Source organism: Borostomias antarcticus, assembly GCF_949987555.1.
Source record: "Borostomias antarcticus genome assembly, chromosome: 29".
NCBI lineage: Eukaryota > Metazoa > Chordata > Actinopteri > Stomiiformes > Stomiidae > Borostomias > Borostomias antarcticus.
In genome coordinates this window covers 2767708-2781093 of record NC_140262.1, presented here as the reverse complement: position 1 = coordinate 2781093, position 13386 = coordinate 2767708, and the positions used below count along the sequence as shown (strand labels likewise).

General features: G+C 45.5%; 2 protein-coding genes across 2 annotated transcripts; both read left to right on the top strand.

The window, feature by feature from the left end:
- Positions 1–2105: 2105 nt before the first annotated feature.
- On the top strand, positions 2106–5766 carry LOC311326874 (cytochrome P450 26C1-like; the record flags this gene model as incomplete). Its single annotated transcript, XM_084459852.1, has 6 exons — positions 2106–2312; positions 2618–2842; positions 2966–3241; positions 3988–4143; positions 4359–4799; positions 5380–5766. The coding sequence occupies 6 exons, from the start codon at positions 2106–2108 to the stop codon at positions 5764–5766; spliced, it is 1692 nt and encodes a 563-aa protein (XP_084315978.1).
- Positions 5767–9611: 3845 nt separating this feature from the next.
- Positions 9612–12306, top strand: cyp26a1 (cytochrome P450, family 26, subfamily A, polypeptide 1; the record flags this gene model as incomplete). The annotated part of the gene is made up of 7 exons (XM_084459851.1): positions 9612–9761; positions 9886–10110; positions 10267–10548; positions 10666–10815; positions 11015–11149; positions 11289–11441; positions 11968–12306. Exons 1-7 carry the CDS (start codon positions 9666–9668, stop codon positions 12304–12306), a joined length of 1380 nt encoding a protein of 459 aa, XP_084315977.1. The 5' UTR covers positions 9612–9665.
- Positions 12307–13386: the final 1080 nt, after the last annotated feature.

The window sequence follows — 13386 nt, the reverse complement described above, 5'->3', positions numbered from 1 at the left end:
GTGAGCGTGCAATGATTGTAGCTCGGCCCAAGAGAGGGCCGTTGCTGTGAACAGTGGGAATGTATGGAGCGTTGCCACAATGAAGCGTGGATCATGAAGTCTAAACCCGAGACTGATGTTCACCATGGTCCAGACCTGGGTCTCCTACACGGCTCAAACACCCCGAGACTGATGTTCACCATGGTCCAGACCTGGGTCTCATACACGGCTCAAACACCCAACACTTGATCTGAGGCGCGCCAGGTTTGAGTTTGCACTTTTAAGACAAGTCCATTGGTTTCACTGTAATGTGGTCAACAAAAATCAAGTGCACCTCAAGTATTAGATAGCACTTGACCATGTATTTGACCCAGGTCTGCGATGATGAGATGTCCCTAGAAAACAACTCCCACAATGCAATACTGGGTGGAGTTTGTAGTGTAAATATATAAAGTGTATGTTTGAGAATATTGAACACTAAAGAGAGACAAAGCTCTCTGCTGGTCTGGCTTGAAACCAACAGCTCTGATGAAGTGTCAAAAACCAACCCGCGCATGGTGAAACCTTGTTCCCTCCTTTTAATCACGTAATGGACAGATGTACTGTAACTTTGCAGTAATTATGCTGTACCCTTGCAGTGGTCATACTGTATCTTGCAGTTAATACCTTTAATGTACCTTTGCAGTTCATATACTGTACTGTTGTAACTTGGGCAGTTAATCCATGGTATGACTCCAAAACAATGTTTCTTCTAACAAGAAACAAAACCCCAAATTATGATTTTTTTTTTTTATTATTTGATGTTATAACAATTGCTTCTTGCATCCGACAATATATATTTTTTGTTCCTCAGGGTAAAGTAAAGCTTTATAATCTCATGCTTAGACATTTTACAAAAAAAGCAATAATAAATTGGTTCATTCGCAGCCTCTCTAGTAGGTCTGCTTATCCAATGACTTCTACAAACATTTTATAATTGGATTATGTTTCTCTTTGGTCTGTGCTATACTTTTAACAGCCTTTTGCACTGAAGATTATTTAAGTTTGCCTTTTTTAAATAGTTGCTTGTAAATGCCATTGTACATACTGCATATTTTGTAAAGAAAATAAGAATGCAGTTTCTCTGCTACAAATGAGATTTATTGTTGTGGAAGACGATGCATCTCCTGTACCGAAATATGTAATTAGCCTTTAACTTTCAGTTTGTCAATAACGACATCACTTCCATTGAGTGAGGAGGAGAGTAGATACTCGGAAGCCATTTTCTCAACATTTCCAGTCTTATAGCAAAATCAAAATCTCATATAGGCCTGAAGCCCTTCAACATTCCAATATGAATTTAAGTTGAATGTTTTAAAGATTTCAACTGGCGGTAGTCAGCTGCTGCCATGGCTCTGAACAAGAACCCCCCTGTCTCAGATATTCTCCCGATTCTATCCGTTTTTATTTGTGCTGTAATAAAAGTGTTCACTCATACTTGATTCCGAGAAATTGATTTTAGTCTACTTTTTATTCTGTACTGTGGTGACAGTCATCAAATGATCGAATGATGACTGAGCTGCATGTTTGTATGAAAGGTGCTATACAAATAACGTATTATTATTATTAGCCTACTTATTTAAATTGGGTATAGTCTAGTCTATCTAGCCACAACAAATACCCAATCTAATGGTTGAACATTGATCCAAGTGGACAGCATCTCCTGTCGCTGCAAGCCTCTCGAGAGTGGGTGGGGAACAGCCGAGGCAGACCTGGGATCTGCTGAGCCACTTTGAATATTCAGAACAGCACGTCATCAGCGAAGGTGGATCAAGTTTTCCTACGGTTCATAAAAACCCTTATGACATTGCTGCACCAGCAGAGGGGCACAGATTTTCGAACGGGGTACTTTTTGATGTCTATATTTTAGGGGGGGTGTTGGAATAATGCATTGCCTCTTAAATATAGCTTAGGGAACCTGGTCATTGTGGTTTAGCGTTTGCCTGATTTGATTTCGGGAGAAAAAAAACCGTTGATCGCATAATACCGCTACCTAGGTATCCAAAACAAGGTTTTTTTTTTATCCACTGTTGCTCCTGAATAAAAACTCATCACGGCGAAAAAATACCACTCGATGGTATCCGAGAATGACCATGTACGAATTCAGTAATACCTTATCGGTGCTAGCCACCGCACTTACATCTGTGCTCTCTGTGCTGCTTCTGACCGCCGTTTCCCGGCAACTGTGGAAGCTGCGCTGGACCATCACCCGGGACCAGGGAAGCCCACTGCCCTTACCAAAGGGCTCCATGGGCTGGCCACTCATAGGGGAGACGTTCCAATGGCTGTTCGAGGTATGTTCTTCAGTGACGAATGCTACCGTGCCGTGCGTAATTACGCATCGATTGTGTTCTTCATATAGTTATTTATGCGCAAGAGGAGGTCATTTCTCTGATACTAGGTCAGAAATCGTAAGCAAATGTTTAAGACATGAAGTCGGTATTGTGCCTCCTATTTGGTCAACGTTTTGTGTTTGTTGCAGTTGACTGTCTGGGTAGGCTATAGCCTACAGTAGGCTTATATCCAGAAACCTCGCGCACCCTTTCAAAAATATTCTACGCTGATATAACTATTATTATTATTTTATTTCTTACCACAGGGTTCTTCTTTCCACGTCTCGAGGAGGGAAAAGTACGGGAACGTGTTTAAAACTCACCTGCTGGGGAAGCCCGTCATCAGAGTGACGGGAGCGGAGAACATCCGCAGGATCCTGATGGGCGAGCACACGGTGGTGTGCGCGCAGTGGCCCCAGAGCACACGCATCATCCTAGGACCCAACACTCTGGTCAACTCCGTCGGAGACCTTCACAGAAAAAAACGTAAAGTAAGGACGACAACTGTTTCTGAATATTAATTTGTAAGTTTGGGCTATTGATTAAGTTTATTATCTAACACACAAAAAAAAAAAACGACGTGCTTCCTTTGTGTTCATTTTAATTTCCCACAGATCTTGGCCAAAGTGTTCAGCCACGCAGCACTGGAGACGTACATTCCTCACTTGCAGGACGTGGTGAAGACAGAGGTAGCCAAGTGGTGTTTGGACACGGGCCCGACTGACGTCTTCTCTGCCGCCAAAGCCCTGACGTTCCGCATCGCGTTGCGCGTCATCCTGGGTCTGGACGTGGAGGAGTCCCGGATCCTCTACCTCTCCAGGATGTTCGAGCAGCTGATGGACAACCTCTTCTCCCTCCCGTTTGACGTGTGCTGTAGCGGTCTTCGGAAAGTGAGTTCTGCGCCGCATTAGTTCACTTAATATTCAAGTAGTACACTATAGGATACTTGCTAATATTATATTTATATTATATTATAATATTTGAAACTGTCTAATCTGCGTTGGCAACATTGTGTTTGTAAAAAGGTGTCGAGATATTCAATCAAACAATATGTGCAGTTTCACGAGTTCAAAAGACAACACCAACGACTGGAAATGTTTAGGGAAGTACTGGAATGGACGGAATGAACAAATGACAATAACGAACAGAATGATTGACAAAGAAAGTTACATTATGTATTAATGAATGAATGAGCTGAGTGTATCCAGGCATGAGACTCTGGGTGCGGCAGATGAGTCCTTCGGGTTATCGGCCGGGCTTCGAGGCGCTCGGACCCCTGCGCGGTCCCTGGAGGGCAGATAGAGGAGCTCGAGAGCAGAGGAGGAGATGGGGAGGAGGTGGGGAGGAGGTGGGATGCAAGCGTACAAACGAGAGAGCAGTAGGCTAGGTGGGTTTATATACTGTGGATAATTGGCAGGAAACTACCTCACAGGAATGGTGTTAACAGGTGTGTCCAGTTGAGTTGATTGGCGAGGCGTGGCCAGGTGCTTCTCGTTAGATTGGAACAGTGGTGATGTTGTCTTTTCTCCTCCCTAACCTCAGTTATAGGATCTAACTCCACTTTTTGTCATTTGTTTATTGATAACTTTTGTTGTTATAGTGTGCCATATCGTGTGTTCCTCTGTGGTGTTACCAGGGCATACATGCCAGAGACGTCCTTCATGGCTGCATGGAGAAGATGATCGAGGAGAAGCTCCAGAGGAACCGGGCTGATGGCTGCAGCGACGCCTTCGATTACATCCTCAAAAGTGCCAAGGAGCACGACTACGAGCTCACCATGCAGGAACTGAAGGTAATGCATTCAACACACACACACACAGTCCAAGTCTAGTAACTGGAATTGAGAAATGTTTTGACATTTCAGTCATTGGTATTTCTGGTGTAATGGAACAAACAAAGTGGTAATGTATGTGGAGAGTATTGCAAGATGTTTTCATATTGTAGTGAAAGAGAAGTTCCTCTTCAGATCACTGAGCCAGGGTAAACTGGAGGTGTACTCTATTCCAGGAGACTGCTGTGGAGCTGATCTTTGCTGCCCACTCCACCACGGCCAGCGCCTCCACCTCCCTGGTCCTACTCCTGCTCCTGTATCCTTCAGTGGCCGACAAAGCGAGGTCAGAGATAGAAGAAATGGGACTGGGCCGCGACTTCAACAGCAACAGTAGCAGCAATAACAACAACAACAACCACCACCAGCCAATCATCGCTGACGATGGAGACCGCCAGCGACAGACCACCGGGTCCCCTAGTGGTGAAACGGAGAAACACAGGAAGTGCCGATATCCAAGAGCAGAGGAGCCGGGTCTGTGTAGCGTCCAGGGGCCCGACGTGACCCTGGAGACGCTGGGCAGGCTGGGCTACTTGGACTGCGTGGTCAAGGAGGTGCTCCGATACCTGCCGCCCGTGTCCGGAGCATACAGGACCGTGCTGCAGACGTTTGAGTTAGACGTGAGTATGGGATGAGGATGGGATGAGGATGGACACTGGGAGGGGAGGGCGGATGAATCTCTGGGACGGACTGCCGGACATGTTGACCTCCGAGGCATGAACTCTTTCTTTCTCGTAGTCTGCTTATTTCTCGCATGTATAGATATGCATGCATGGATGCACCCCCCCCCTCCCACACACACACACACACAAACGCATACATGCACGTCCACTCACACACACATAGGGTATGGACATCAGAGAAAGGGGGTACATAGGGAGGATTGCTGGCGCCTTGAGTTTAATGAGGCGAGAGAGGTCTGCCATTGTGGATGTGCGCCACACACACACATACACACACACACGCTTACCCTACAGGTCAGACCAGGGTTACAATTATGCATTATTATAAATCACACATCATCACTCAGTCTGACCCCGGCCAACACTTTCAACTCGAAAGGGGCCCCAAAGTAACAGTGAGTGACCACACACAAACGAACAGCAATACGGACAGCGCACAAACACAGCACTATCTGTTGTTTGTTTACAGGATGTTGACAGTGAGCGATGTGTTCTGCCGTCCCCTCTACCCCCGCAGGGCTGTCAGATCCCTAAGGGCTGGAGCATCATGTACAGCATCAGGGACACGCACGAGACCGCCGCCACGTACCAGCGTCCCGACCTCTTCGACCCCGAGCGCTTCGGCGCCGAGCGGGACGAGGGGCGGGCGGCGGGGCGCTTCAACTACGTCCCGTTCGGCGGCGGCGTGCGGAGCTGCGTGGGGCGGGAGCTGGCGCAGGTCATCGTCAAGACCCTGGCGGTGGAGCTGCTGGGTGGCGCCGAGATGAGGCTGGCCACGGACGCGTTTCCCAAGATGCACACTGTCCCTGTGGTCCACCCGGTGAAAGGGCTGTACGTCCACTTCCGCTACAGAGACTCCGGGAGTGAGGAACACCCTGGCTCATGCATATCTCATCACGGCTAGATATTGACAGCTGTGCAAAGCTACAGTGTACAAAATGTATGTAAATATAAGAACACAGTTGAGTCGTACACCGTTGCTCAAGTAGGGCACGTGTGTAATGTTGTATTATTTAATGTATAACTATCATAACGTTGTATTAGACTGTGTTACATAAGGTATGGTGTGTATTTCAATTGTAACATGGAGGAAAATGTAGACTCACTTTTTTTTTCATTGTACTTATTTTGGCATCAATATCCTACTCTGGTTACAGGTGTAATTAATGTAGGTGTGATTTTGTTGTTATTGTTGTTTTACAATTGTAGCTATTCAAGTGCCTTGATGATGTCTACTGTGAAACTTTATGCAAATCTATGAACACTGTCACCTGCATGTTCATTGTATGAGACTTGTCAGGGAAACCTTAATTACAAAGCACTGTTTGTAAAGTGTAATTGCCTTTAGTTCATTTAGGTGTGGAGCAGGTGGTGGGTGTTCGTGATTATGTGAATTATGTAATTATGTTTATTTTGTCAAGAAACGTCTTAGCTTCTGAAATACAGTAGGTCCTTTTTTTAAATGACTGCATAAAGGGTGTATTGCATTTGACTGACTTGTTTAATAAACTGAAAATGTAATCATGTCACTTTAATTGGGGCTTACAAGACTGCCTTGGGTGGTCAGACATACCTCTACTGTGTATGCATATCACACAGAAATATGATTATAGAAATCTATTAGAAATAAATAAATCTATATAGATTATAGATCTATAAAGAAAGCTTAGATATAATTCTAATTAGGAAAGAGTCCTCCTTAAGTGATCCCTGCTGATCACCACCAGTCAGCTGTCACTTTATAATGCACCCTGGTGATAACGCGAGGGGACAAGCCATTTACACCCTTAAGAAAGGAGTGTGTTAGCCATGTGTCTCGTTCGACACTTATTCACGCATTTCAATAGGAATGAGTGAAACCGCGCTCCGTTTACATGGCTCTGACACATGGCAATAAACTTTTTCATTGGGGAGGAAAAGCGCGCCTGAAGGCGGGGTGTTTTCACAGCGGCCCCGGCCTCGCCTCGTAACAAGTCGGTGGAGATGAGGCCTGTCAAGAGCTGCATCTCGGGACGGTCGGTGGGGTGACCTCGGAGTGAACCTCTGCTCCGTGGTCCCCTGACCTCCTCCTGCTGCGGCAGCGCTTCAAGCTGCAGAGACGTCATGTAACCCTACAAATCAAACTGCAGAGACGTCATGTAAACCTACAAATCAAACAGCCATCACAGCGCCGGCCCCTGCATGGGCCACGTCTCGAGATTTTCTGTTCAATCTGTATACATTTATGTTTAAATTAACCTACATGTGAGCGTACTTCGTTTTTTTTTTTTACATTTGTAAATCTCTTAAATTACCATTTTAGTTACCAAAATAGACAATAGATGTCAAATTAAGCCACTAAGTTTATGAATTGCTGACAGTTGGAATTTCATACATTTCTAAAACAAATCTGACGCGAGAGAAACAATATCAAGATAAATTGAATATTATTGTAAAATAGAAACAGCTCCGACACATGTGGCTCCAAGCAAAGCTTATTTCCCCCGATTAAAAAGCTGGGTTGCTTCTCTTGACCCAGTTAGAATGTTACTGTAAATGTTTTTAATTAACCCCGCCGTTTGATTGGTGTTATTGACACAGAATGGGGCGCTGCGGAGACAATAATGCCGCTCTGCCACTGTAATGACCGCTGTTCCAGCTCCAGTAGATTTGACGGACAGTGAACTTGGCGAGCTGTTTGCGCGAGAGTTCACCGAGATGTCAGGGTCCGTGTTGGAGGTCACAAGCAGGTCAGCGCACGGGAATGGGGAAGACCCCCCCCACACACACACACACACACACACACACACACACACACACACCCCCCTCGGGCGCTGTAGAGCTCTCCAGCGCTAATCGCTGACGATGCGCTCCTGACACAGACCTCATCTCTCTCTCTCTCTCTCTCTCTCTCTCTCTCTCTCTCTCTCTCGCACACACACACACGCGCGCGCACACACACACACACACAAAGGACACGGATATTACTTCTAAATTTTGTGGAACGGACACCCAGTAAATATAACAGGTGGCTTCTAGTTTTGTTTTTTACAAGCTGTTATATTAGGCTATTTTACTTTCCAGATGAAGTGTGATTCATTCATTCACTTCATCGTGTGAATAACTGTTCTGTCTCGTGGAAACGAAGCTTTTGCGTGGAAACGGAGATGATGCGTGAAACAGCCTTCAGTGATGGATGGACATGGGAATGAAAGGGTTAACAAATGGGTCGATAGGGAATGTTGCTTTACAGTAAGAACCTACACTTGAACTTCGGGTCACCATGTGGCGGAGGAATATGATAAAGGCTAACATCTGATCTGTTTCCCATTATTTTCCAATTATTACAGTGGAATATTATAAACTATGACTCATCCTGCAGCTTAATCTGGGGAATATGCTGTATTTAAAACACCACGTTTGCAAATAATCTTTTATCTGTGCCATGTAGGCATGCTGCTTGAATACCAAGAGGATGTGATGTTGTTTACCGGTTACCTACCATCAAGCCATGTGGATGGGCTGCCAGCGAACACCGACTAGAGGGGGTGAAACACAGGGCAAGCGCCTCATCACCGAAGTGCGACACACAGTGAAGAAGAGGGGAAATCCACGATGAGTCGCTGTGAACCCCGGAGCCGGGCTGTCTCCTGCTTGACTGACTGACTCGCCTGGCCCTTCTCCGCGTTATGGCTGTCGTAAAAAGTGATGCCAAATGCAGCGGGGTGGCTGGCTGGTGATGTTTACTTTTCATACCGCCCTTAGCCCGCCGATAACCCAGCCTTACCCCCGTGACGGTTCCCCAGTGACCCACGTTTGAACCCGCTTGCGAGGGAGATATCATTTTTATAACTGACGCTCCGCGGATACAGTGTCATGGTCTGCAGAAGAGAAGACGGACAGCAGGTTAAAGTCTAATTTTAGATTAGGGGTGCAATCAGAGTGCAACAAAGATACGTCACACAGTATCTCCAGCTCTAAGTAAAGGGGGCATGTGGAGGGCAATGGTTTGGATCCTACGTGTTAATCATTTAATCATTCTAATAGTCAGAAAGAGCACGGTGATCTAAAAGACGTTTAATCCCTGGGGTAAAGGAGAGAGAGATTTGGATCGAATTAAACAATTATGTTGTTGTTGAGAGATGCGGCTTAATTGTCTGATTTAATGTTTAATTAGGCTTAGCCTACCGGTTAACTTTCAATGAACTGCATTAAACAAACACGGCGGAATCTGTCTAATGAGGATGAAGGAATTCTTTAAAGCGAGAGGGTTTTACGTTTTCGCAAACCGCGCAAGTTTAAATCTGTTGAAAGCTGTTCAATTACACCCGCCCCAGGCATTAAGCCCAGGCCAATGTAGTGAGTGTCAACTGCAGAATATTTGCAACAAAAGACCTCCGATGCTTCCTATTGTCTCGGGGAATTAACACCTTTTCAAAGTTAAATCCTCGGATTGTCTAGCTCCAACAGGAGGTAGTATTAAAATGCGCCTATAACAAATGGTTAAGGGCTTGGAGAAGCTCTTACCCCGTGGGCGGAGCGAGATGACACCACAATTAAAGATGAACTTTGTGTGAACTAATTTATCTGGGCAAGGTAACAGGACGCCGAGACCAGCGGAAAGCCTATAAAAGGGCGTATAAACAGACAGACTTTCAGTTGCAAACAAACTCTTGCTGAACCTGAGTCTCTCACCAAGATAGTCGCTGGTTACCCGAGTGCGCAACGGAAATGGCTTTGAACACGTTAGTCGCGACTTTCTTGTGCACAATTGTGCTCCCAATCTTGCTCTTTTTAGTTGCTGTGAAACTATGGGAAGTTTATATGATCCGTGGGCGCGATCCTAGCTGTCGTAGCCCGCTTCCTCCTGGCTCAATGGGGTTACCTTTCATTGGAGAGACGCTCCAGTTGATCCTCCAGGTAAATGCAACTTTATGCGCGAATGAATTAAAATAACATTATCTTCTGCTATTGCCTATATTTCCCCACTGTGTTGGTAACAGCTTGTATATTTATTGTTCCGTTTGATTGGTCCTTGTTGCAGAGGAGGAAATTCCTTCGTATGAAGCGTCAGAAGTATGGGTACATATACAGGACACATCTCTTTGGCAACCCCACCGTGCGCGTTATGGGAGCGGACAACGTCAGGCAGATTCTGCTGGGGGAACACAAGCTGGTCGCAGCTCAATGGCCGGCGTCCGTACGGACAATCCTGGGCTCAGACACCCTCTCCGGTGTCCACGGGACTCAGCACAAGAACAAGAAAAAGGTGCGTTGGTTTCCAATTTAATTAGAATTAAATGTCCAGGCGTTTGCCGCTCAATGCATTGTTTGTTCCATTACGCACGAACGGGCGATATCTTCAATCAACCGTGAGTTCTGCTCCATCATGGTGCTAACTATAAAAGTTGTTTGCGTGTTTCAGGCGATAATGCGAGCGTTCTCCCGAGACGCCCTGGAGCTGTACATCCCGGTGATCCAGGAGGAGGTGCGCAGCGCCGTGAAGGACTGGCTGGAGAGGGACTCGTGCGTGCTGGTCTACCCGGAGATGAAGCGTCTCATGTTCCGCATCTCGATGAGGATTCTCCTGGGCTTCGAGCCCGACCAGATCAAAACCGACGAACAGGGGCTGGTGGAAGCCTTCGAGGAGATGATCAAGAACCTGTTCTCTCTCCCCATCGATGTCCCGTTCAGCGGTTTATATCGGGTAAGTGACCTAATCATTACTGAATGGGAGATAATTTTGCAGTAAAATGAGCCAATGCGCTAAAGTCAGGCTAAGCATGTTTAATCCAATCTAACATGCATCGTTTTTCGTCTACAGGGACTAAAAGCTCGTAACTTCATCCATTCTAAAATCGAGGAGAACATCAAGAAGAAGGTTCTGGAGTCAGACCACGAGAGGAAGCACAGAGACGCGCTCCAGCAGCTGATTGACAGCAGCAGGAAGAACGGAGAGCCGTTTAGCATGCAGGTAATAAACACGCTCCATACATGTAGCCTGACGCATTTATATATATATATATTTTTTTTTAATAATAATAAAAAAAATAATTGTACATTTCGCAATGTGTGATTGGATAAGTTGATATTTTTGAGGACAGGTTTCTGTTAGACATAATGTTTTGCTCTCGTGAGTAAATGGTTTGGTTTCTCTCCCATTGTCCCCCCAGGCGATAAAGGAGTCAGCCACAGAGCTGCTGTTTGGAGGTCATGAGACCACGGCCAGCACGGCCACCTCCCTCGTCATGTTCCTGGGGCTCAACCCCGACGTGGTCAACAGGCTCAGACAGGAGCTGCAGGAAAAGGTGAGACACACACACTCATGCACACTCTTAGTCATCTCCTTAAATTCATCATCAACATCTCATCGTATTTCATATTCAGGGCTCTAACCCCCCCCCCCCCCCCCCCCCCTCTCTCTCTCTCTCTCTCTCTCTGTCTCAGGAGGAGGAAGGATTGGACCTGCAGGGTGAGAACCTGAACATCGAGGTTCTGGAGCAGCTCAAGTACACCGGCTCCATCATCAAAGAGACGCTCAGGATCAATCCGCCCGTACCGGGGGGCTTCCGAGTGGCGCTCAAGACGTTCGTACTCAACGTAAGTTCAGAATGTCAGGATTTAAGGACACAGAATACCACCCACCCACCACCCACTACCCACTACAGAACCACCCACTACCCACTACAGAACACTACTGGTCTGGTTAGGGTTCAGGGGGGCATTTCACTAAAACACACTCTTAAAATTGTGATGCTAGTTTCCCAGGTGAAGGGGTTCACTTCTGTTTAGCTAAAGTGAATTAGAAGGTTAATTTGCACACTTTCTCACATAAATGCTCTTTATCCAATTGAAAATCTCCATTGCCACTGAAATTTTATTTTATTCTGGGATTGGGCTACCCATAATCCAGTCTGTCTATAGAAACTGGAAATGAAAGAATGTGGATGAAGTCAGAGGATGAAATCAGAGGATGAAATCAGAGGATGAAATCAGAGTATGAAATCAGAGTATGAAATCAGAGTATGAAATCAGAGGATGAAATCAGAGGATGAAATCAGAGGATGAAACTCTGAACCTCAGTGTCTTCTGCTCGTTAAACAGCGTATTGTCTTTGATCTTCCAGGGATACCAGATTCCCAAAGGCTGGAATGTCATCTACAGCATCTGCGACACCCACGACGTGGCCGAGGTGTTCCCCAACAAGGAGGAGTTCCAGCCGGAGAGATTCATGTCCAAGTCCTCCGAGGACGCGTCCAGGTTCTCCTACATCCCCTTCGGAGGCGGCTCCAGGATGTGCGTGGGGAAGGAGTTCGCCAAGGTGCTCCTCAAGATCTTCCTGGTGGAGCTGGCCCTGCAGAGCAACTGGACCCTGCTCAACGGCCCCCCCACCATGAAAACCGGGCCCACCGTCTACCCCGTCGACAATCTCCCCACCAAGTTCAGCAGTTACGTTCGCAGCTAAGAAGTAGCGGCTTGGGACCGGCTACTGATGTTTGTAAATACTGTATATGCATATTTTAAATTGTTGTAGATCAAATATACATATATACTGTTTTTTTTTTTTTTTTGATATGTTAATATGATAGATTTGTATATATACAGTATCTCCTTTTATAAAAACATGAGGCACTACACACTGTCATGGAACACTTTAACATGGTCAAGGTGTCTATGGGATGTACATTTGTAATGTAGAATTATTATATATATAGCTTTTTGTATCTTACAGCAACTTATTTAAAAGACACATTTTATTGTATGGACTTTATTTAATAAAACATGTTTTGTGAAGAATATGGTTTTATTTCCATTCCTTCAATAACAACCTCTTAACATGAATAAACAAACCAACAGTGTTGGTGTTTAAACCATAATACAAGACGCCTGAAATAAAGGTGCATTGCAATCAAAAGCATCATGAATCAAAGACCTATAATTCAGCCTTGAAATAAACATGACAGTTATTTTATTTCCCCTCTCAATACTTTCCATCACAAAACATACCAGAATATGTCATGTTTAACATTGTCATTAGCATTGTCATTAGGCGCTATTTGGGTGTGTAGTGTTTGCATAAAAGATTGAATGGGGTTAAGGTTTAATTGAAACCTTCAGAAAACCATTAGGGGGTTAAAAGTCACAGTGAGTGGTGAGAGTTGGTGATTGAATAAATACAGAAGTGAGATAGTGAGTCCCGTGAACTCATCACAGTTTATTTGAGAACACCAGGTAAAAGTTGTTTGTTGATGATAGTAAGTGTCCATAGCAGAGCTGGGTGGTCCAGGACATTCAGAGAGAGACACACAGAGCAGCTCTTCAGTCTCTCCCTCTTTCTCTCTCCAGAGATACATACACACACACACACACACACACACACACACACACACACACACACACCTGCACATTCCATTAGCCTCCTCACAGAATCAATAAATTGGAAAGAAAAACAATATAAATCTGGAACTCATGAGGAGTAAAAGCAAACAGGCGGATGAGCAGTAAAAGTTGAGGATGAGTTCACCCTGGGGGAAGCTGAGGATGA